Source organism: Typopeltis vanoorti, chromosome 1, assembly GCF_054136105.1.
Source record: "Typopeltis vanoorti isolate ZY-2024b chromosome 1, IOZ_Tvanoo_1.0, whole genome shotgun sequence".
Classification (NCBI taxonomy): Eukaryota; Metazoa; Arthropoda; class Arachnida; order Uropygi; family Thelyphonidae; genus Typopeltis; species Typopeltis vanoorti.
In genome coordinates, this window is record NC_143549.1 from 103,708,230 (window position 1) to 103,735,310 (window position 27,081).

General features: G+C 35.5%; 1 protein-coding gene across 1 annotated transcript in view; it reads right to left on the reverse strand.

Annotated features, from left to right (window-relative positions):
* Positions 1-27,081, reverse strand: part of LOC150110268 (selenoprotein K-like) — a 105,795-nt gene that overhangs the window by 17,131 nt on the left and 61,583 nt on the right. The window contains exons 4-5 of the mRNA XM_090398749.1: positions 6,365-6,417; positions 794-837 (exon numbers count right to left, since the gene is read on the reverse strand). Coding sequence (XP_090254875.1) covers positions 794-837; positions 6,365-6,417 — 97 coding nt within the window. The remainder of the gene's footprint in view (positions 1-793; positions 838-6,364; positions 6,418-27,081) is intronic.

Here is a 27,081-nt window from a genome sequence, read left to right on the forward strand (position 1 = left end):
CTCCTAACATTATATACTACCTTTCACAAACTTCCATGACATAGTGGGATACACACCCACCTGTTTGTACACCAGAAAGCAAATATGCTGATCACTTGACCAATGAAGTTAGTTTGAAACTATAATTTGATCAGGAAAATTCAGACTGTATAAAACACTCTGTGAATGATTAAACAGCAATGGCATAGTTCTACCCATTCAGTTCATCATTGGTCTTTATTTTTCTCAACAGATTATGATAGTGAATAACTACTATCAGATGAGAACCTCAGGCAATATCCACAGTACAAAAATACTGCATGATATGAAGATCTTCATTTATAGGAGTGCAGAAGCACACTGTTTTACATGCTGTGTGACCTACTCGGTGTCTTTGGAGAAACATCTTCCATTTATGCCTACCGAAGTTCCCAAATATCTTAGTACATTCTATTTATAAATTTTTAAATAAGGATATCAAGAAGGATATCTCTGTATGTATAACATACTGAGTACAACAAAAAGTAATTTTTGTTGTACTCAGTATGTTTTATGGATTTATCATTGCTAGGAAGGTTCTTATAAAGGTTAAATCTGAATGGAATGAAGAAAACATCTAAAATTAATTAAAAACAATTCAATATTTTGTGTTTGTGACAAAGGCAAATTATTAGAAGTATTGGTTGTAATTAATCTTAGACATCTTTTATATTCCAATAATCCATAAAATGCCTGATCCAAACTTAAATATATATGGTTTCTCATCTTCATCAAAAACTGGAATTGTTGAGTCAAATCTTAAGCATATCCTTACCAGATGGTCCTCCAAATCCTCCTCTTCTTGGTGGCCTTGGTGGCCTGAAATCACGTAATCAAAAAAATTGTAAATAAAATTAAAAAAAAAAAAAAACTACGTAGCATTTATCATTAAATTAAAAAATTGCTAATATAACCTTGAGTAACCTTAGATATGAAGAAAAGAAAATCAAAGTCATTCATCCATTTCCTAGGCCAATATTATTTTTTATTTTATTTATTTTTTGTTAATCCACCTACAAAAGGTTATAAATCTATTATAGTACTATCATAGATATCTTATACATCTCTTGAGAACACATGATATTTATGATAGTAATAAATGATAACATCATATTATTACTAACTTCCTATCAACAATTTTCCACCAAATTAATCTGTTATCTATCAAGATTCTAATATTATTAGATCTTATATTTTGGTCTTCTAAGGCACTTTGCACTTTATCAATTCATCTAGATCCTAGTCCAGTTACTCTAGAAAAGTATTTTGTAGAGTAACTGGAAAGATGAAAAGTAATGTGGCAAAAAAAGATGCCAAGTTTTTTGGAAGGAGAATACAAAAATAATGATGTGATTATGCCAAGAAAGGATATGAAAAAGATGCAATCTGAGAAGAGCGAGATCTAGTCTTGACTGTTAAGATGAACATTATTAAAGGTAAGGGAAGAAAAACTAAGCTTTTGACTTTGTATAGCATGTGAAACTGGGAAGTATTGAAAATAATGGGTTTTCCTCAACACACTATCAGGTTGCTAGCCAGCTTGCACAGGGAGCAAGAAGCCATGGTAAGAATAGGTGTTGGATTGACTGGTTGGCTTCAGGTTGGAAAAGGAGTTACACAAGGATGTTTACTTCTCCTCACTTTAAATTAAAGATACCAGGAAATTATATACTTGGTTTAATCCTTTATCCAAGTGTAAGCAAACAAGGTTGCACCTGAACTATTTTCAGAACTGGGGTCTTGGGTCTGGGTCTCACCTCTGGGTCTGGCTCCCACTGACGAGACTTCAATAAAGGTTGAAATCAGTCTGGGTAGTGATCCTTCCCATAATGCATAGCATTATATATATCCATAAGGATACTGACAGAAGAAAGTTAAAATATTTTGGACACATCGAAAGGATGGAAGGAGGACTTCTCAGAACAGTAATAGACAGTAAAGTTCCTGGAAAAAGAGGAAGGGGTAGACCATCAATGAGATGGATGGATGGTATGTGTGGAGTGACTAATCTTCAGAAGCCACCAGAAAAGCATACAACAGGACTACATGACGAGGCCTGGTGTGGCACATCACCGAGCATCGGAGTGACCATATGGCATCTGTGGATTCCCTGTGAACATATGGATGGATGAAGAAAAACTAAGTTCTTTTTGGTAAGGAAACCTTCCAAAACCTTCTTTCAGTGCTTCCAAAATTGTGTTTTGGAAGCACTGAAGAATGGTATATGGAGATCATCATTTCAGGAAGTGATAGTAGATTGTGAAATGAAGAAATCTGAGCACTGCCAGGGTTTGCCATATGAGTAAGATGAATGGAGAGTGCTATCATCAGCAAATTTGTGAATAGAGTTTGTGGTAGGGAAAGTAGGTCATTTATGTATATGAAGAAGAGGACAGGTGAAATAACAGCGTGTTGAGGAACACATGCATTAACAGGAATCCATAATAACAGAGTGAAAAACCTGAGAGGAAAACTGGCAATCCAATTACAAAGAAAGGAAGGCAGATCATAAGATGGCAATTTGCTGAGAAGCTCTTGATGCTTAACCCTATCAACTGGCTTAGAAATGTTGAGTGTAACAGCACAACTTTCTCCACCCATGATATGCATCCAGAGGTGAGTGAAGTAGGCATGGAGATCTGTTGTGGATCTTGATCAGTAAAATTCATATTGGTGGTCACTGGTAGTCAGTTTTTCAATTGGCAAAGGCATTGACTGTGATGACCTTCATTACTTTAGACAACACTAAGGTGAGAGCAAAGGTCCATAGTTTGATAATAAACACTTATATCCTTCTTTTGGAATTGGCTACATACAGTGCTTGCTTTTACAAACATCCATGTCCAAAGTGAGATTTGAACCCACAACCTGTTGGTTGGTGAGCAGATATGCTATCCACTCTCAGACAACCAGGCCAGCCATTCCTTGGTTATCTATGCAAGAGCTGGATGAGAAGGATGATGATGTTGTCAGAAGATCTACTTTATCTTTAGGTGATGTTGCAATACTACCATGAAACAAAACGCATTCAAGTCTAACAATAAACAGGCTGTTTGTTGTTAAGACTTGACTAACATGCAAGTAAGGTATGTTCTGTACACTACAAAACATGTAGGAATATGGAATAACACTTCAATATCAAAAACCTAACATAGTAGATTGTATAATATTGAATAACCACTTAGCTAAGTGTCAGCTAGACATGCTAACACAAATAATTTTTTAATGTTACTTGGTGGTGGGGAGAGAAAAATGGATGTTAGTTCTGCTGAACAGCACCCATGAACCTATTTGTAGAAGAGACACAAGGTGGAAAACTGACCCTCTATGAGACAGTGGTGAAGAGAGTTTGTGAGAGGGAACTGAAAATCAACAGAACTGTTCTTCTGAACAGCAATAAGAATTTTTAAAGAGGTCTTAGGTGTACCAGTCCAAATCTGACATCAATATTTCAAAGTTGGGTGATTTGTACTTGAGTTTAAAATTTTTAATTAGATTTTTTAAATTTGATTTATTTATTATGTTTGTTCTTTATCTATTTTTTAATCAGCACTTGAGGATTTGCAAGTAACTATTTTTTTAATGAAAAACATGTGATTTTATTATTTTACTTTTTCAAATATGCAACGTCTAAATATGACTTATTTTTCTATGTATCCAAATGAGTGTTTTTTTTAAATAAATAGTGGATTATATGCATAATTTAAGTTTAATTTATCTCTAAATTTTAAATAGCAATGAAAATTGGATATAAATATTATAGTATTTCAACAAATTATAATTAATATTTTTCATAACTGTTTCTAATATTTTGTTTTAAAAAAGTAACACTAAAAACAATGTAGTCTACGAATCCTTTATAGTAATCAAGAAAAATGATTGAAAGGCTAAAAAAATTCTTCAAATTGATTCTTAAAAGTAATGGTCAATCAGCAAAATTTAGGCTACTTGCAATTTTAGGAACACTTTGTCTGGCAAAGAATTTTTCAGACATGCACATACATACACCTTTAAAAAATAATTATTAACTCTTGCACAAACTAATCAACAAGAATTGAAAATAGCAAACAGTATCAGATCATCATCATTATCAAATTCCTCAAGGGGTGTACAGGATATGATAGTACTACATGAGAAATTTACATCATTACTAACTTCCTATCTACAATTTTCCTCCAAATCAATCTATTACCTGTCAAGGCTTCAACATTGTCAGATCTTATATTTCTATCTTCTAAGGCACTTTTTTACCATATCAATCTACCTATATTTTGGTCTTCCTCTGGGTCTTTTTCCTGCCAACCTGGCAGAGAACACTTGGTTTGCTAATCTTTCCTCTCCCATTCTGTTTAAGTGACCATACCACCTGAGATTAGCTCTGCTAACACATTTCTGGATGCTAACAGTATCAGAAAAATGTGAAAATTCTTAAAAGCAAGATGCAGTGGACACATTTACAGACAAAGGGGGCCAATGGGCCAAGAAAAGTTGAAAACCAATGATGCAAATGCACACATTTTCATGATTTATATAAAGATTTATGAAGAATTGCATTTTATAAAGAACTATATTTGTTTTTTTAGCCATGTTACAACATACAACTATTAAAGCAACAAACAAATTTTCTGCAGGTATAGAGAATTCTGCTAATACAGCAATGTGATTATAAACATTAGATCTCTATGGAATCAAAAGACTCAATGCGAGAGGGTCCTAGTGTTGTGCAAAAAGATCACTGAACCATAACAAACTCATTAATTGTTTCTATACCCACCACATTTCTCAGAAAATGCACATCAGTCTGCTCCTCACATCATCTTCTACTGCTTCCAGGAATGGCCTTGTAATCTATCCCTCCATTCTATAAAAAATCTCTTCTCCATTAATCTGATGACAATGCCCTTACCCACTTATATGACTCAATCATATTCTGTCCCATCCCACTTTATATTAACAAGGCTCTGAAAATGGTATTTTCCCAATCTATCTTCATACCCTGAATTCCAGAGACTAGGAATCCTTTAACAGAAATAACAGAAAATGATAATTCAACTGTTTAAAGATAACTGAAACACAGTCTTAGCAAAAATATTTCTTAGACTTTAATATGAGATATATTATGAATGGTTTTATTATGAGAAAACCTTTGATTGACTAAAAACTTGTGCAATACTTGAGGCTGTATAGAAATCAACAAATGGAGGAGCTATATGTAAGGACCATCAAATCAGCATACAACAATGCAATAGCAAGAATTTATTTTAATGGAAACATCTCCAGAGTGGAAATACAGAGAGGCAAAAGACAAGCTGACACAATATCCCCGAAACTATTCACAGCATGTCTAGAAGAAACATTCAAACTTTTTGATTGGGAAGAAAAAGGGCTGAAGATAAATAGGAGATATTTAAGTAATTTAACTGTGTAGCTCAGAAGAAGTTAACTGTGTATCTGTTTTGCAGATGACACAGTAATCTTTACTTCAAGTCCACATGATCTACAGACTCATTCTCGTGAACTCCAAATTACTTGCAAAACAGATGGCTTAAAGATAAACCTAAAGAAGATCCAAATTATGCTATTGAGCAACAAGAAATAACAAAAACCAATAATGATGAAACTGAACAAGTGAATCATTATGTATACTGTACTTAGGATAATGGATATTAATGGATCAAAATACTATAGAAGGCGATAAATGAATAATGCTTGGAAGGAATAAACTTGAAAAATTACAGTCATGTAAAGGAAGCTCAAAAATTAAGAACACAATTTAGGTATATGCTTGGTATCACAAGACTGGATAAGAAGAAATGCAGGAAACACCCAACTTAGAAACATAATGTGTTCCTTGAAACGTGTTTGTAAGTTGAATTTACTGTAGTTTTTTCATAAGATATATCGTTAAACTTATTAATGTATTGGCGAATTTCAGGTATCCTAAAGTGTTCGTTAAATGAATTGGGGTCACAATGCCTGTGCAGTGTTTGTAAGTATGAATTGTCTGTATCTTGAAAGTTTGTAAGAAAGAGTGAAACATCTGAATTGGCAATGGGCTGGGCATCCTGCAAAAAACAAGATCAACGATGAACAAAAGAAGTATTGGATTGGATTCTATGGGAAGAAAAACAGAACATGATACCACCAAAACCATGGTGGATTGATGAAATCAGATTTGCAGGAGTGATGTGGGAAAGAAAAATCTACCAATAGTCTTGGAGTTATTTTGGAAAGGCCTTCATTCAGCAGCAGATGGCTGATGATACTCTGTGTGTGTGTGTGATACCATGTAATAAGCAAATGTATGCAAAACAATAGAAAAAAAAATTTTTTTTTTCATGCTTACCCTCTGCCTGAACTGGACCAGCCACCTGAACTTCTGTTATCTCTAGCTACTGCCTAAATAAATAACACAGTATAAATCTATTTCATTCATGTGAAACAATATCTTATCAATAATTTTTACAAACAAAAACTGTTAGTTATAATTTTATATAACCAAATTAAGAAAGCTTCAACTTCTTTGAAATATGCAACAGTGAACTTAACTTTTTCTGAGGTTTGTTCAACAAATGCAATTCAAATAATAATTATTATTAAGTAACACCACCAAGGACTCATCATAGGAGGGCACTCTACTCTGCTCATAATTGGCAAATACAAAGACTATACATGTATGGAGAAAACACAAAAGTTACAACAATCTATGAGGAAAAGTCATTATGTTACAAACAAAAGCAGAAACAAATGAATTGTAAGTGGTTTTTCAGTATGCATTACTAGGTAGCAGCATGACAGTACATGTAGTAAACATGCATGGCTTGTAGCTGTTTTCAGAAGTCTAAAATGGCAATCATGCTTAGGAAATATACACCTGCCGAACAGTGAACTGTTGTGCATTTTTTGTGGACTTCCTGCAAAGGACATCCATAGAGAGAGAGAGATGTATGGATGAATTGTGGGTTCACCACTACCAACCCAAATCAAAGCGTGCTTTGCTTCAAGGCAATGGAAACATCCCACTTCACTGGTAAGCATGAAGTTAGGTCATGCCATCAGTGGGAAAGCTTATGGTCTTTTGGGATTCCCTGCTAGCTCATTTTCAGAAGCATAGTGAAAATGTGAATGCCACATCGTAATGTGAATTATCGAAGCTTTACAACTTGATGTTTTAAGGATACTTGTGACATAAAGACTGAATAATATATGCACGTAAACACAAGAAAGATATTTAATTAACCAAATATTTTGGTCTGGAAATAGCAGACCATCTTCAGTGGCACTACAAGAACAGTTTAAAAAAAAAAAATACAAGGTGGAATACTAACAATAGATCATTTAAAAATAGAATAAGGTGCGTGATGTTATATCACTAAGTATTAAAGGGAATATTTTTAAGCAGAGACATGATTGAAATAAAGATATTAATTAATAATATTAAATAACAAAATTAATATGAATTAATCAGTTATCCTGATTAGACTTTCCCAGATTTTTGATATAGATATAGTCATTCTGATTCAGGTTAGGATGATGGAGTAAGGCCTCTACACTTTCTTTGAATAAACGTTTTCAAATTTATAACGGGATCTATGTAAGAGGCAAATTTTTGATCAAAGGATGTTGTGGTTAGTTTCAATCCCGTGCTGAGCCAATCCAGATTTTTCAGGTTTGTTGTGATGAACGGAGGATTGATGTTCTTGGATTCTTTTTTCAAGAGAATGTCCAGTTTGTCCAAAATAGGAGAGATCACAGTTGCAGGGAATTTGATAAACTCCAGGAAGAGATATAGTTGAGCGTTTGTCTTTAGGAAAAGGAAAATGGGAAGATAATTTGTTAATAAGTGAATACGTAGCTGTTAACTCATATTTCTTCAGAATTCTTGCGATAGGTTCTGAAATTCCGGAGATGTAAGGAATTGAAACTCGATACTGAATCTTCGTTGTTTTGTGGTGGATTATAAGAATCGAGAAGATGTTGAGTACTCTTTTCAGAAGAGCCATCGAGTTTCACGTGTTGTTGGATAGTAGAAAGTTTGATTATAATCCAACCAACAGACAGCTAAAGAAATTAAATTCTCTCTTAGATGAAGTCATCAGTTTAGATAGAGACACAATTGAAAGACTTAAAACTCATTTTGCAAGACCTCCTAGATTTTATGGTCTTCCTAAAATACATAAGATTGACTTTCCTCTTCGTCCAATAGTAAATTGTATTGATTCCTCTACTTACCATATAGCAAACATCTAGCTAAATTACTGAAATATCACATAGGCAACTCTAGTTCCTTTCTAAAAAAACTCCTCAGATTTCTTAAAAAAATTAAAAAATGTCTCATTGCAACCTACAGATCTTATGGTGAGCTTTGATATAGAATCTTTATATACAAATGTACCTCTCAAGGAGACTTTAAAATTACTTGCTGACATCTTTCCAGAAGACATTATAAAACTATTCGATTTCGTAATACACTCTGGATATTTCTTATGCAGAGTGTATTACGAAAATCTTCAAAACAAATTTTACAGCCAAGTAGAAGGAACGGTCATGGGAAGTCCTCTCTCTCCTGCTTTAGCCAACTTTTATTTAGAACATCTAGAAAAAGTCCTCTTCTCATCTATTTTCCCTCAACCATCCTTTTGGGTAAGATATATAGATGACATCTTTACTGTATGGCCGTACAACAAAGACCCCTTACCTTCTTTTTTAAACAGTATCAATTCCTTATATTATCGTATAAAGTTTACTATGGAAATGGAAGAAAACAACCAGTTATCTTTTTTAGATGTTCTCCTCATCCAGGTCACCTTCAACTACTCTCACAACTGCAGTTTACAGGAAACCAACGTTCACAGGTCGTTCTATTCTTAAAGAATCAGCCCATCATCCTTGTCAAAAAACAGGAATCATAAAATGTCTTATCAGAAGAGCCAAAACTAATTGTTCTACTTCTAATTTTCTACAGAAAGAACTTTCTACTATCCAACAACACATGAAACTTAATGGCTTTTCCAAAAAGAGTACTCAACATCTTCTCGATTCTTATAATCCACCACAAAACAATGAAGATTCAATACGTTGAGTTCCAATTCCTTACTTCTCCGGGATTTCAGAACCTATCGCAAGAATTCTGAAGAAATATGAGTTAATAGCTATGTATTCACCTATTAACAAATTATCTTCCCATTTTCCTTCTCCTAAAGACAAACGTTCAACTATATCTCTTCCTGGAGTTTATCAAATTCCCTGCAACTGTGATCTCTCCTATTTTGGACAAACTGGACATTCTCTTGAAAAAAGAATCCAAAGACATCAATCCCCCATTCATCACAACAAACCCGAAAAATCTGGCACAGCACGGAATTGAAACTAACCACAACATCCTTTGGTCAAAAATTCGCCTTTTACATAGATCCCGTTATAAATTTGAACGTTTATTCAAAGAAAGTGTAGAGGCCTTACTCCATCATCCTAACCTGAATCAGAATGACTGTATATCTATATCAAAAATCTGGGAAAGTCTAATTAATCAGGATAACTCATTAATTCATATTAATTTTATGTTATTTAATATTATTAATTAATATCTTTATTTCAATCATGTCTCTGCTTAAAAATATTCCCTTTAATACTTAGTGATATAACATCACGCAGCTTGTTCTATTTTTAAATGATCTATTGTTAGTATTCCACCTTGTATTTTTTTTTTTTTTTTTTTTTTTTTTTTTTTTTAACTGTTCTTGTAGTGCTACTGAAGATGGTCTGCTATTTCCAGACCAAAATATTTGGTTAATTAAATATCTTTCTTGTGTTTACGTGCATATATTATGAAGCTTTACAGCGTAATTCTCCAAAAATGTCCAGGCCTAATGACAAGAGGAGCATTGCTCTTTCATGATAATGTGAGACCTAATGAAGCTATAGGAACCTTGAGAGATATAAAGAACTTCACTGGGAACTCGAACATCCACCTTATACCCACAACCTTGTCCCAAGTAACTTTCACATGTCTTGCCCACTGAAACAACACCTTTTGGTGGCAAACATTTTGCTGATGATCAGGAGGATGAAAATGAGGTATGGAGTTGGCTGAGACAGACAAAAGAATTCTATGTTGCTGGTTTCTGAAGGACTGATAAAGTGCTGGGAAAAATGTATAAATGTTGAAGTGGAGTATGTGGAGAAATAAATGTTTTCATGAGATTCATATTTCGGTTGTTTTATTTTTTTATAACAATTTGTAGCTTACTGATTTTCCTTGTACATAACTAAAGGAAAAAGTGCCTTTCCATTTTTTTTTTTTGTATTTGATATACTGTAGTATTATAAAATGAACATTTCAGAATAAATGAAAGATGAATTATTATTTTCATATTACTTCAAAAGGGCTAAAAACAATATACTGGTTTTCACAGCATTCCAAATATGTTATCCCCCCCTGTTTGTACAAGCATCACAGGAACAAACACATCTGATTTTTGCTGGTTTTTCAGAAATTGACATTTATTGGAGAATGGCCCAGTATATAGTGAGAGGTGTTTTGTCTAGTGTTGCCAAATGAAAATTACTAAAAAAAGCTAAAAAGGAGTTAAAAATAAAATTTGAAGCTAAAATTTTAAAAGTAGTAGCTGATACTTTTAAGTTACTTACTTTATTCAAGATGAAGTGATACTTGCATATAAGTGGCTAAATGCATCTTCCATGTGGTCTTCTGTGCTTAATTCACCCACGTTTTCACTTAGATTTTCAGCTTTATTATATGTGGCCATCGTTCCAATATCACTCAGCGTAGATGCTGGTAAATGATAGTCTGTACAGCACTTGTTGTTACGCCTGAGGCCACACTTGACTGACAAAATAGCTGTCAGCATTGGCAATTCCATCTTGCTTCTTAATTTAGTTTTAACTACATTCATAGAACTAAAAATTCGTTCAATTTCCGCATTAGAATTTGGCAGTATTAATAAATTTATTGTACACTGAGCAATTTCTTTAAATGGATTCATTCCAGATGCATCTTTATATTCTCGTACTTCAGTCCAGAATAGCTCAGTGTTTTCTATATTTGTCCATTTATTTAAGTGGATAGTATTGTACTGGTATTCAGCAGCAGCAACATATTTTTCTGTTTTCAGCATTATTTCTAAGATGGGAGTAACAGGTTCTTTTATATGTTTTAGGGTATTGTCAACAGAAAAAGAAGACATCATTCTTAAAATATTCAAGTTTTCAGGCAATCTTTGCTTAAGCTGTTTGAAGAGACCAAGAAGAAACTGTCTTACTCTACTTCTAAGATTTTGCTCATCATTTTGTGTTATTTTCTTTTGTATCATCAACTCTGAAATTTTTCTTTCAAATCTGTAACCAAGATTTGGATTAGGATCCAAATAGTCATCAATCTCTGACTCTAGAGGGTTGACTGTGGATGATGGTAGCACTAACATATTAGCAATAGAGTGAACGAGAAAGGTCTTCAAATAATCTCATCTTATCTGCACTGTTAGATTCGAAAAATTTGTTAACTTGCTGAACTTGAATTAGAACAGGATGCAAAAATAAAAGGTACAACAGATTCCTTCATCTTTGTACATCTCCCACAAAATTTGAGCTTTGTAACATTTCTCAGTCAAACTTATGACTTCAAAGTGAGTTTTTAATTTCAACCACTGGCTGAGAATTCTATCTACTGTAGGCTCAATGGAGAGCCACCTTGTTGCACAATTGCTTACAATTTTCAGAGGAGTATCATTTTCGTTGATAGTTTGATACAGCTCTTTGTATGCTGCTTGTCTTGAAGAAGAATGTGAAAACCACTTATACGTTTCGCCAACTAAAAATTCTGATTTTCTTGGGAGAGATTCTGCACAAGTGTGAGATATTGCCAGTTGTTATGAATGGCATACACATCTAATTAAAATTAAGGAGGGAATATATGCCTTCAGTTGTTCATAAATGCCATTATTGACACCAACCATAACACTGCCGTTATCTGTACCAATTGCAATGAGATTTTTAATGTTCAGTTTCTTGGTCAAGAGCTCTTTTTTCAGTGCAGCCACAATACCACTAGTGTCACACTTTTCTAGAACCACCATGCTCAGAAATGTATGCATAATTTTGTTGAATTTCTTGCTATAATAAATGATGGCCATTCCTAAAATCTTATTCACTGTGATATCATTTGATTCGTCTATTAGCAAGCTGACATTTTTATCTCCAATGTCTGCAATTAGATCTTCTTCAAAATGCTCACTTAGAATATGCTTTACAATTGCAGAGCACTTAGTTTCGGTGAATTTTTACCTTTGGCATAATTTGACTGTCTGGGATGATATTTTTGAAAAGATCTACTAGATGATCGCAACTGTTGAATGATGAGTGACAACAAAGAACTAATGCTAATCTACCTTCAAAGTTCGTGGTCTCATCAGACTTTTTCACAAGCATATTTGTAATAGGAACAGCCTTATATGGAACTGCAGCAAGATGTTTCTTAGTTTCACTATGCTTTACAAGCTGACAATATTTAGCAGCTATATCACATCTGCAAAAACTTACAGTGGTCTTTTGTAGCATCACCAGGAACTTCACACAACCATTTACTAAACATTCCCATTTGCAACCACTCCCTCCTAAATTTTTGCTTGTAAGGTTTATTTTTCTCTTTGCTCATTTTTGAAGAAGGCTACTCAACTCTTTACTGCAATGAATTACGATCAGTCTTTGAAAACTTCCCACTCGCTGTCGTAACTACCAACCAGAACACTGTACAATCAACTTTAAGGCGACAAAATGACAGACTGTTGGGCCAATTGACTGACTGACTTCATCATGCGTTTGAAACGTGTACGATGCTCGCACCAAATGTACAATACAATTCCTTATCAAATGCGAACATCTGGGAAACTTTTAAAACAATTTCTTTAACAGTAAGTTATAAAAACAGCTAAAAAAAAGCTGAAACTAGTTCTGAAGGAACTAGATTTGGAGCTAGGGAAGGAAAAAAAGAGCTAGATCTAGCTCCAAAAGAGCTAAATTGGCAACGCTGGTTTTGTCATGCTAAATTAATGCTAAAAGAAAGCAGTAAAAGAAGTACCAACATGAATACACCAATTTTAACAATGCTGACAGGTCTAGATGACAGATTACTTTCAGACACAGGCAATGATGTGGAGAACAGCAAAAGGAATCATTCCACTGCTTTCTTGCCATAGTTAATGCCAAATTATATTATTGACATGTTACCATCCAAAAGAAATGTACATTTGTTGCACTCTGAAGTACTCCTACTTCATGATTCGGTCAAACACAGCTGATCTGGTTCAAAACACATCAATCACTGCCATTCCTATACACGGCTAGCTACTAATAAATATCACTTGACTTGGCATTCTGGGACTAACAAAAAATGCACAACACTTCACTGCTCTTCTGACATGGACAAAAATAAAAGAAATGCCATAACAGTCAGTACAGTGTTATGTACTGCCAGAGAAAAAAAAAAAATTATGAAACAAAAAAAGCATCCTTCATTTTTATATTCTGTCTGTTAAAACTTTGATTTATCCTTCTATGTATAAGTAATATCAAGTATCTAATAACAAAATCAAAGAGCAAGCACTACAGTCATTTAAATCTAATAGCAGCAACTGTTGAGAGTTAGATTTTGCATTTCAGTCTTCTATTAGTACTATTAACTACATCATTCTGCCCTGTTATTGGTCTTTCTTTGGGACCTTTCTCTCCTTTCTCTGTAATCAAATGTGTTCTGAAAACTGTAATTTTCTCATTTTCTGAATGGCAACAATATCAAGTTATCAATATTATTTCTAATATATTTAATTTTAATATGATTCTGCCTGATATTATCTGTCGGCTCTCACAATTTGCCTTGGGAACTCTCATATCTGTGGTCTCTAGTCTTCAGTCAGGTTTCTAGTCTCTAGCCGGCCTGGTTGGACGAGTGGTCCAACCAGGCTGGCTAGTGAATCTACTTTCCAGCCAAAAGGAAAGTAGATACACTAACCACTGCAGGTTCGAATCCTGTCATAGACATGGATGTTTGTGATTGTCTGTGAAAATACTATTGGTGGTAGTGGGCAGTAGATGGCATTGGTGTAGATGATACAGTTCACTGTAGTTGGTGAATTGAGTGGTGGAGACAGAGATTTGTAGAGTACCCTCGATGAGTCTTTGAATTCCTTGGAGGTGTCACATAATAATAATAATAATGTCTTTGCTTAACTGATTTATTCCTAAGACTCTCAAATTCATAGGTTCAAAGACTATCCTGTATACTTTTAGTTTAGTCTTTTGGCTAATTTTTCAATTATTAAACCTCCAAGGAATCAGGAACTCATTAAGGGAGGCCACACCAGCTGCATACCTTCTCTTAAACTTATCCACTACATCAATAGGCAAACTGTTCCACTCACTCACTCATAGTACTACTATGGGAGAAAAATCTAGCTCTTACACCTTTCTTAACTGCACACAAACCTCTATGGATGTCAACCTGTCCTCTCCCCACCTTCCATATAATGAAAAAATTTAATCAACCAATATCCTATAAAGCCCTCTCAAAAGTCTGTAGATCTCTATCATATCACCCCTCTTTTTTTTTTTTGTTTATCAGTTCTTATAGTCAACATACTCTCAATCTATCCTCAATCTACATTCCATAAATCCTGATACCATCTTTGTAACTCTTCTATGCAGCCTTTCCACAGCTTCTTTATCCTTTTGAAATCCAGGAGATCAAATCTGTACACAGTAATCCAGATACATGTCAATGTTTGTTTCAACATAGCCATTATGCTCTGAGTTGCATTTGCAATTTCTGTTATATGACCTTTGAGCACCAAGATTCCTAGCCTTGTCAGTTATCAGTTACTCCAAGCATAATCTCACCAATATACTGTTGGATATTATGTTATTAATTTATGCCAAATTGCATAACTTTACACTTACTAACATTGAAATGCCAGCCATCATCATCATCTGCCCACACTTCTAGCCTATTCAAAGTCAGCCTGTCAGTCCTTTTCTGATATCATTAATGCATATATTAAATGGTCAAAGGACGGATCCCTGGGATCCGTCCTTAAATCTAGCAACTCCATATACCATTTTTTGATAACTGTCTGTTAGCCACCCAATTATCTTAGTCAATAGTTTATATTCCAATCCCATATTCTCTAGTTTATGCAACAGCTTTTCATGTGGTATCCTATCAAATGCCTTAGCAATTTGCTCATACTGTACAGTATGAGCAAATTGTTCAGCATGACCTCCCTTTAGCTAACCTATGCTGTTCCTTGCAAAGTATATCTAGTTTGTCCACCCATTTCTATATGCGAGTTCTTACCAACTTTTCTATTCCATATAAATTTATGCCAAATGGCTTCATCATGCCTTTCCTTATTTCATTACTTTTCTCCTCTCGATGGCCTGTCATGGTTAAGCAACTTGGCTTCTAAGAAGTCTCATTAATGCCTATGATAGGATGGTTAATTCTCTCTGCATAATCTGCTATATCTGTAAATTGCATATATTCTTTGATAAGTCTGCCTTTTAGTAGGATTAAAAACCTAAGTTTCCAGGAGAAAAAACGCTACCAACTCTGTATGAGACTGGTTAACTTACCTTCACTTGAAAAGTCCTGATTTGAAGATTCTGTGTCTGAGGCAGAATTCAAATTCCATTACATTTCAAAATTTAAGTTGTTATCATCACTAGAAATGGTGCTTACATAGCTGAAATGTTTACCTGCCCTATAGTCTTGCACTAAGAATAAGTTTAGTTTTCCATAATCATGTTCTATTTTCATAGTCTTTTCCTATCTATTTTCCCTATGAAAATAGACAAGACCAGCAGCTATTCAATTTATTTAAAGAATTTTGAGGTTTTGTACTAAATTTAAGAACATAACATCATCTCTGTATGAAGAGATGAATTTAATCTCTCTGATTCTGATATCCAGTTTGTGCTCATTTCTTGTAGATCCAGGATAACTGTTGTTGGCATTTGGACCCTGATCAGGGTAAGGTATTAGCTGCTTAGAAGTAGTAGTAGTTAGAAGTAGCTGTTAGAAGAAGTTCATGGAGCAGTTCATGACTGCTCCATGAATTGTACAATCACTGCAGATGATCTTTGGGTATCTTTGAGTACCCAGGGGTATGCTTATTTAATGGCAGCATAGAGTGCCATATTACATGGTCATCTTAGGATTTTGTGGCATTTTGGTTTGAGAAGCCTTGCCAAGACTTGCACCACCACGACCCCTGATTGCTGCTGTTGGTCAGGGATTGCCTATTTGCCAGGTTACCCTGCTTATCTTGCAGCTGTCCTCCATATCTGGGGGTGATCCACTATCCACAACCTTCCATCCAGTTGTGGTCAGCTATGCAACTCTGATATCTCTCCACTTACAGCTCACACCTCCAGATTCCATCTGACTTGTGGAAATATCAGATGATGATGATCCCAAGGGCTGGTGGAGAAGACTCTGGAATAAATTACAAACAAGTACCTGATAACAGATCCAACTATCAGATCTCCAGGATTTAATCTACCTTGATACCTCTTGAGTCAGCTAAACAGATTTAGGACTGGAAAAGCTGCTGTGCCCACTTACTACATCGGTGGGGAATTTTACAGTCACCCTTTTGCATGTGTGTGTGTGTGTGTGTATGTGTGTGTAACGATGTGCAGACTATGCATCATATCACTGATAAGTGCCCCTACACACTTCTTTCCTGGAGGACTTAAGAACTTGCACTTATTCCCAAACAGTGCCATTGATTGGTTAACTGATTTGTCAATCTGTACAGTTTTGCTCATTCGTTTTTGGTATTTTCACCCATATGATAAATAAATATCCAGTTTAATGGCACTTTCCATCATAATGCGATGTGTTTAAAGTACCAATAAACTGGACTGTTATTCATATATACATGATGAATAATGGATATAATAAGAGTGCATGCTATAGCTACTGTTATATTCCAGAGTAAAACATCAAAATCTATGAAAATAGATTGAACTACGAAAAATATTAAATGAATTCTCAATGGAGGACCTACAAAACAAGTAAATTATTTCAGCTATTTATTCTTATAATATTCCTTACACCTGATTTTACATCAAACACCTTTCTCTAGAACTATCAATTCCAACTTTTGTATAGGACGCTTAATCGGTTAAAGCTGTATAACTGAGAGGAGACTCCCACGTAGCCTTTAAAGGAATGCGGAGAACCGACCAGGGTGTTGTGTCCTGAAAAGGCTAAGAAATGTTTATTATAAAATATTCAGGTCACAACTTTAATACAACTTAGGCAGAGAATATGGAACGTTGGCAACAGAATAAGTGTAAGCTGTTTGTAAATGCAAATCAATTTAAAATTTAGGAATAGTATAAAATTGTATAAAGAGCTGTTAAAAATAATCTGTATTAAGTGTGTGCCAGATGTAGAGATCAATGTAAGCTGGCAAATCCACTTAAGACCCCCGTCTCTTGTACTAAAATAGCTAAGCCTGTGAGTCAGGGTTCAAGGGTCACCTTTGCCATCCTGTATTATGCATAAGAAGGGAGGGAAAGAAGTACTGGAAGAAAAAACAAAAGCGCCTTCCAGGAAGAGAAATCAGGTACACGTGTGACTAAATAGAGGGAGCTAAGGAGATTGACGTAAACACACGTGACTGCGTTGGCGCGCATTGCGAAGATCGAGAAATGCCAAGAGTTGAAAATTAAACAAAAAGGCCGTGCAAGCATCATTCCGGGCTTTTTTCCTCGGATTCCTGGTTCCAGACCTTGCGGACAGTGGTCGAGTTCGCCGTCGGAGAAGTTCCTGGCTAGTCGTGGAAGGCATTTGGTTCATCTGTCGCAGTGTTAGTAATGGGCCTAGCTATATCCTTGGACTAGGATAGCTGTGCATTTTCGTGCGACGGAGGAACCAAATGGATACCGTGCCACCTCCCATCTTTCCCACTGAGATTCCACTCGTACAGTCTGACTGGAGATATCCTCATATCTAAATATGAGGATATCTCCAGGAAACTAAAACAGAAGGCCTTGATGACCAGACAAGGCAGGAAGAAGGTCAAAGAATTTAAGATCAGAGACGGTAAGGTAGACCTTTGAATTCCTATTTCCAGCTTTAGAAGAGTGTGATCCCCTAAGAGAGTATTTTGTAATGGACTAAAATTAAGGAACTGTAAGAATGGCCTATGGCTTAGTACGGGCCAAGATTGTGATAAGATTTGTTTGCCCTATGAGGCCGAGAATATCTCTGAACAAGCTAAACTTAATGTATTAAGTGTGTTATTGTGTTAATTGATGACCACGTGTATTAGGATGGTATGATATTAGCCTATGAATTTATGCTGAAAATGCTTGTAATAGTGGTCAATGCAAGTTTGTATGTGTGTCTAAGTGTATTAAAATTTGAGCCTTTGATTTACCTTGAGAGCATTCCTAATAATATGTCTATAATGTATATTTGCATAATTCCTCAAGCTTATTAAAATGTTTCATTCAAGTACCTGCCTGATCTGCTTTTGTCTTATGAATTCAAAACAACTGCTCATAAAATGCTAATGAACTAAGCGGGTTAAACCCTTGTATATAGACTCCTAAAGCGAGCCACGACTGTGAGGAAGAAATAAGAGGGACAAGATTAAATTCAATCTAATTTTCATGTATCACTCTGAGAGGGTCGCCTGGGTAAGAATCCCGTCTATCCAAGGTATTAGCTGGCACAGTGAAAAAAAATAAATTTTGTTAATACTTATTGGGTGAACTCTATTAGATTGTTGTGTGATTAGATAAAACATAAGATATAAAGAGGCCAATGAGACTGCAAAGAACTAGTGGAAAGAATACTTGGTAGAAAATAAACGTTTTATTTGCATGTGTGAGAGAATTAGGATAGCTGTGATAATATTAATAAGAAAATATTTTATTAAGGGTATATAGTAGAAAAAAGGGGAGAAAGAACGTTATATCAAGTGACTTAGACGAGTGGAGATAAATATGTAAGAACAAAGTAATATATTAGACAAAATTAAAGATAAAGACTAGCAGCGTAAGACATAGAAGAAAAATAAAAGGTAAAGTAAGGACGTAACAAGGGCTTCTGACCTTATGTCCAATTTCTCACCTTCTTGTGGTGCACCCTGTTAGGTATCTACCTGAATACTGAATGAATGAGGTTGGGCTGGCAATATGGGATCTAGTAAACCAAATTGTATTCTTATTGGCTTAAACCACAATATAAAATAATGATACAACATGACAGAATTTCACGCCAGCTGGGGCATCACCTGGTTAAACAAGGCCCCTCCCCTGTTGTTTTCGCCAGGGAAACAGGGCAAAGTCAGCTACTGGAACAAATCCTGAAACACTCCCAACTCAACATCACCATATAAAAGTCTTACAGTGACTTTAATGCATAGTTCAAAAGGCCTGGACAGAGGGACGAATTCCAGATGATTTTGAACTCTCATAGTATCCATATATATATAAAGGGAAATAAAAACACTGGTCTGGATGGCCGAGTGGTCAGCTTATTCGCTCTCCAGCCAAAAGGCTGTGGGTTTAAATCCTGCTGTAGGCATGGATGCTTATAAATGTCTGTGAAAATACTAGTAGAAGTAGATGACGTTGGTGTAGATGATGATTGTAGTTGCAGTTCGTTGTAGTTAGAGAAGTGAGTGGAGACAAGCCTCGATGCCTCAATGGGTCTTTGGACTTCCTGGAGGTGTCACGTAAATAATAAAACCAAATGTGAGAATTACAGAGGTATTTCCCTACTGATTGCTCCTGGTAAGATTTATGCAAGTATACTCGAGAAACAGTTGAGAAGGATTATGGAAGGGAAGCTTGGTGAAAAACTAGTTGGATACAGGCCAAACAGAGGCAGTCAGGATCAGATTTTCACTTTATGACAAATAGTAGTGAAATCATGGGAATATAAAAAAGATCTATATTTAAATTTTGAAGATCTGGAAAAGGCATATGATGAGGTGACAAGAGAAAAGCTATTCAAAATGCTACACTTGTGGTGTCAATGGGGCATTATACCAAGCAATACTTACTCTTTATTTCAGTTGTTAGTCAGCAGTTACGAGGGTGGTCTGAAATGTTCTTGGCCTAACAATGAAAAAATGAATTTATAATTTCAAAATTATTTTTATTTTTCAACATAATCTCCCTTAAGACTAATACATTTATTCCAGTGATGCTCCAGTGCCATTACCCCATCCCTGTAGTGGTTCTCAGTAAGATCTGCAAAATACCCCTCTACAGCTGTAATCACCTCTTGATTCGAAGAAAAAACGCTGACCAGCGAGGAGGAATTTTAGTTTTTGGGAAGAGATAGAAGTCAGAGGTAGCCAAATCTGAGGAACAGGGTGGATGTTCCAACAATTCATAGTGCAGATCCCTTAATTTTCCGATTGCCAAAACACCTTTGTGGGCAGGTGCATTGTCCTGATGAAAGATGATTTTTTTCTTCTACAAACTGGGTCTTTTCTCATGAATTTTTTTTTGTCTAGTCTGGTTAAAAGATCAGATTAATATTCTCCGGTGATTGTTTTACCCTTTAGCATCCCAAAACACTGATGCCATGATACCACCGATACCTTTCCTGCTGATGGAACTGACTTTGTCTTCTTTGGCGCTGAATAACCAGCTTCTGTCAACTGTTTTGATTACTGTTTGGATTCTGATGTGTAATGGTGAATCCAAGTCTCATCCATAGTAATAAATCGACACCCAAAATCAGTTTTATTCTTGTTAAAACACTCTAAGCACTAAGTTAAAGGGAGATGGTAAATCCCTTTACCATCTGCCTTAACTTATGTTGCCAGTAAAATAGCCTTTTGGCTTATTATAGTAATAACTCTAAGCACTGTTCAGAGATTTTCATGCAAGTGCATTTTTGATCTGCTGTGAGCAAGCACGACACCCATCATGCGCAAAGCTTTTTCATTTGCAATTTTTCTTGCAAAATATATCCTACACGTTCTTTTGAAATGCCTATAGTCTCAGCAATTTCATGCACTTTGACTCCCCAGTCATCCAATACCATATCATGCACTTGAACAATGATTTCTGGTGTTGTTACACTTTTTGGATGTCATTCACGTGGATTGTCTTCAAGGCTGTGACGGCCATGTTTAAACTCAGCAGCTAATTTCTTAATCATCAAAAATGAAGGAGAAGAGTTCCCATAAACTTTTATCAACTTCGAATGAATTTCTTTTGGTGTTAAACCTTCTTTTACAAAGAATTTTTATAACTGCACGATACTCAATTTTATCCATTTCAAACGATACAGACAACACTTTTGCTTCAGACAGCTGTATAAAAACTACTTGATAGAATGACTTGCAATTTTACATGGATGGTTACGACAGATGTACCAACTTAGAAAAAAAAAAATCTTGCCGATAGGTTGCTACGTATGATCAAGAGGCCAAGAACTTTTCAGACTGCCCTCGTAGAATTGAAGGAAGTAGAGGAAGATAGTGTAATGTTAAATCTGGTGCCAGACAACGGTGTACATTACCCTGATGTTATTCATTATCTATATGGATTATATGAGGGTGATGTTATACTTCTAAATAAATCCAGTACAAGACAGCAAGATTCCCTGAATAAATTGAATAACTGTTGTAACAGATTTGGTATGAAGGTCAGCAATAACAAGTCAAAGACAATGAAAACAGGCAGAAACATTGAAAATATCAACTGCATTGTGAATGGAGAACCTATAGAACAAGTAAAACATTTCAGCTAATTAGGCATGATTTTTAGTGAAGATGGTATATTAAATACGGAAATAGACAACAGAATCAATAAAGCTGTTATGGTAGGAAGTCAACTGGATAAATTTATAATGGAATAAGAGAGAGAAATTAGTCAAAACAATAAATTAGCTGTATACAAGATAGTATTCAAACCAATTTTAACTAACGGATCTGAGAGCTTGGTGAGAAATAAAACAATTCACCAAAGACTAGAGACTACAGATATAAGTCCTGAGAAAGATTAGGGATGTGAACAGATGGCATCAATGTCAATATCATATTAAAGAATGAGAATATTAGGAAAGAACTTGACATTGCTAGCATATAGGAATATGTTAGCAGAGCTAATCTCATGTGGTATGATCACTTAAACAGAATGGGAGATGAAAGACTAGCAAAACAAGTGTTCTCTGACTGGTTGGCATGAAAAAGACTCAGAGGAAGACCAAGATATAAGTGGACTGATACAGCAAAAAGTAACTCAGAAGACAGAAATATAAGATCTGATAATGCTGGAGTCTTGACAGGCAACAGATTGATTTGGAGGAAAATTATAGATGGAAGTTAGTAATGATGTAAGTTTTTCATGTAGTACTATCATATCCTGTACACTCCTTGAGGGTACATGTCAGGAATTGGATGGTTATGATGTGTAGGCTATATATTCCTCTGTACAATATTCCTACATCATATAATTATTTTAAATGGCTTATTGCTTACTACTTTATCATGTACCTTTTCTAGACTGACAACTTAAACAACAGATATTTCTTATTAGTTCCATAATTTCTCAACTATTTGTTTCATAATTTCTGTTTCAATAATTTCTCAATCGTTTGCCTTAAAAAAATAATAATAAAAAAAAAAATCTGTTCCTGACAACACTTTTGGCTTGAACCCTGCTTGTTCTGTCCCATGTTTCTCTTCTACAATTTTTCATATGAAAGATTTCATATGAAACTTTTCAACTTTGGTTGAAAAGAGACCTTTCCGACTCAGTCAAATTCATTTGCTGTCTATTGCTCCCCTAATGCAACCAACCACTCTGGGCTCTTTAATTTCCTCTCCTTAAAAACTGATTTTCTCCAATCCTACTTTCCCTAGAGCAAAATCATCCTCCTAGGAGATTTTAATATCCATAACACCAACTGGCTTTCCTCCACCAGTCGTACAGATCCTGCAGGCAGATATGCTGAAACATTGCCATCACTAACGACCTTACAGAACTTGTTCAGATGCCAACCACAATACCAAATAACCCTAACCACTCCCCAAACACCTAGTTCTCTTCCACACTAATGACCCTTCCAAACACACAGTGAATGCAGTGGGCCTCCTAGGTAATTCTGACCACAATTTAGTGCTCATCTTCTCCCTCATGCAACAATGCATACACAGCCACTCCCATACAAGAGTAGTTTGGCATTATAACAGTGCCAAGTGAGACAGTCTGTGACTTCGAAGCCTCATTCCCATGGCTGAACTGTTGTTTCTGGCCTTCCAACCTAAACATATGCACTGAACTTATTAGCGAAGTAATCCTCACCAGAATGGAAACATACGTTCTCCACACTACTCTGAACTGCCATTTCCTAACCATACTCTTGTTCTCCAAAAGATATGCTAAGGCAGAACAAATGAAAAACCAAACACACCATAACTTGCTAAAATCAAGAAATCCATCCTCGTTTAGAGCTTATACTCAAGCATGAAATAGATGCAAAAAAAAAAAAAAAAAAATCAATGCTTCCAAAACAGAGTTCAAAAGAGCAAAAAAGCAGGAAATTAGCAGCCTATCAAAACAGCAGCCGAGTCTTTTGGTTTCTGGTCAAATTGGTCATAACTTCTGCCCAACATTATTCTCACCCTATCATAATCAGATGACTCTACTCATCACCACAGAAAAAGCAAATCTCCTGGCTTCATACTTTGCTTCCAATGCATGCATAACTGACAATGGTAAAACATACAATGTTCCCTCTATCCTTTTGACAGAAAGAGATCAGAAAAATACTGTCCAATTAGATGCAAAAAGTCTCCATGCCCTGATCACATTTCTCCAACTGTTCTGAAAGTTTGTGCAACAGAACTTGCTTCAATCCTATGTCGCCTATATATACTCTCTTACTCCACTGGTATCTATCCCACAGCATGAAAATTGGCCTATATATTCAACCCATTCCCAAGAAGGACAACAAGTCACTGCCATCCAACTACTGCCTTATCTTGCTCACCTCAGTCCTGCCTAAAGTAATGGGAAAAAATCATCAATTCCTAACTCCTACATTACCTTGAAGGCACCTACCTAATCTCAAGTGGTTGCACTTGATGTCTCTAAAGCTTTTGACTGAGTCTGGCACAAAGGCTTATTAAGTAAACTACCATCATTTGGTCTGTGTTAGGACTTCTGTGGTTGGATTGCCAGCATTCTGACTGGACACACACTATGTGTGATGGTAGATGGTTCCTTATCCTCTCCCCAATCCTCTTCCTGTCGGCCTGGTTGGCTGAGTGGTTAGCGAATCTGCTCTCCAGCCAGAAGGCTGTGGGTTCGAATCCTGCCATGGACATGGATGTTTGTCTGTGAAAATACTAGTGTGGTGGTTGGCGGCAGATGGCATTGGTGTAGATGATGATGGTAGTTGCGGTTGGAGGATTGGTGGAGATGGAGAATAGGTGCCATCCCTCGATGAGTCTTTGGACTCCCTGGAGGTGTTGTATAATAATAATATCAGTGACCTATTTCAGTTGACCTCCAACGAAATATAGAGTTTTGCAGATAATAGCACACTGAACATCTCCCTTTCATTTGATAAATCTTACTCTACACTACTCACCACAACCTACAGAACATCAACCACCACCATTCTCAATTCTGATCTCCAAGCCATCCTCCAATGGGGGTTCAGATAACCTCATCAATTTCAATACTAATAAAACCCAGTTCTGTCTTATTTCTCATAAAGATCATTTACTCCCAGTATTATTTTTGACAACACCCAAATTTCCAGACAATCTGAGATTCTTGGAATTACTCTAACATCAAGCCTCTCCTGTCCTGAACACATCTTAACCATTGCATCCTCAGCTTCTAAAAAACTAGGATTTCTCTTTTGCTCAAGACTTTACTTCACCTCTGAACAGCTGCTAACCTTATACAAATCAAATCCACCCAGTTATTGAATGTTGCTCTCATATGGAGTGCCCTGCCCCCCCCCCTAAAAGTTTCCTCAAAATGCTTGACTAAATGGAAAAGAGCAATTAGATTGATTAATGACCCCATCTCTTACCAACTCACTCGCCCCCCCCCCCCCACTTTTGAACAGACGTTTGGTTTCTGCAATATGTATATTTTAAATATTTTCATGGGAAATGTTCATTTGAATTAGCATCAATAATTCCCCCACTTAGTACTAAGCTCATTGGAACATGTGCAGCTGCTGCTCAACATCCCTTCACAGTACACCTTGAAATCCACAGAACAAGTTTCTTTTCCTCCTCCTCTATCCCTGCAACTCTGTATTGTGGAATAGTCTTTCTCCCTGTTGTGTTTCCCAAGGAATACAATATAAAGTCTTTTAAATTAAATGTAAACATGTTCCTCCTTTCCCAACCTGCTACCCATATGTGTCCTAATTTACTATTGATTGATCCTTTCAAGTCAAAATCTTGCCATTTTGATCCTCAATTGACCCATTTTTATCAGTGAAAGGTTTTGTTAATTTCTTTAACAACCCTAGAAACATTTGGGAAACACTTCTAGGATTGTTTCTTTATAGTTCCTCTTCAATCTTTCCACATTCATTCAGAATCTAGTTCGTTTTTAGCTGTTTTAATTTTGTTTAGTTCTTTAAATTTTTTTTTTCCTGCTATCATTATCCTTGTTTATAGTGGATTGTAAAGTTCTCCTTTGATCACATAGTTGTAAAATGTCTTCTGCAATTCAGGGTTTGATTATCCTGCAAGATTTTCCTATTATGGTGTCAGCTATTTCTAAAATAGCTTCAGAAAATGGTTTGCATTCATTATCAATACTTCTGAATTCTTCTAGGAAGATATTCAAGGAATTAGGAATGTGGGACTTATACTGTTCTCTGATATGAGATGATTCCAACTTCTCAACACTAACTTTTTTTCGGTTACCTTTTATTAATTTTAATTTAGATTCAAGGTAGCAATGATGATGTGGTAGTCCACTGTCAATATTGGATCCTAGGAAAGATCTAGTCTTCGAAGGTTAACTGATATTTTATATGTTGACCAAATAAGTATATAATCAATTCAATTGTGGACAGATCCATTAAGTAAAGTCCATCCACTTTTTAATGGCTTATGAGGATATAAAGTATTAGTAAATGTTAAATTATTTTGAAGGGTATCCTCTGTCACTGGTTTCACCAAAACCAAATGCACCACAATTGGGGAGAAAATTCCTTTCAGTATCTGTACTTGCATTCCAGTCTCCTTGAACAATGAGATAGTCTTTATTTGGAATTTGTTTTATCACTGAGTTAATTTGTCCATAGAAGTCATCAATACACTCTTCATCGCATATGATGTAGGCATAGACCTATATTACTGATATATTTATTAGTTATCCTTTAAGTCTGACAAGGGCAATTCTGCTATTTAGAGGTTTAAAATCTGTCATGGTTTTCTGATTCAAAAATCTGTCAAAAGATACAACTTGCTCTTCTCCTTATTGTGTTCCTGAACACAATGGGGAGGAGAAGAGCAGAGTTTGTTATCTCCAGTTCAAATATCAAATTTAATGCTTTGTTCTTTCATAATGCCACCCAAATAGATGATTAATAAGAGTGGAGATTGTATGCACCCTTGTCTTACCCTGATTTTGCATCACACAATCTTTCTGTATTTCCTTCAATTTTAACTGATAGTCTTGACCTACAATTTAAATATAGACTATGTATTGCCCTGTATAATGTTCATTCACCCCATATAATTGTAATGTTTTGAAAAGCTTTTCTCTTGGCACCTTGTCATATGCCTTTTCCAGATCTACAAAACTTAAGTACAGATTTTACTTAAATATGTATATTTTAAATATTTCCATGGGAAATGTTCATTTGAATTAGCATCAATAATTCCCCCACTTAGTACTAAGCTCATTGGAACATGTGCAGCTGCTGCTCAACATCCCTTCACAGTACACCTTGAAATCCACAGAAAACTCTGATTCCAATCTTTGAGTTTCTTATTCGGTTTTAAAACAATGTGGGATTAATAT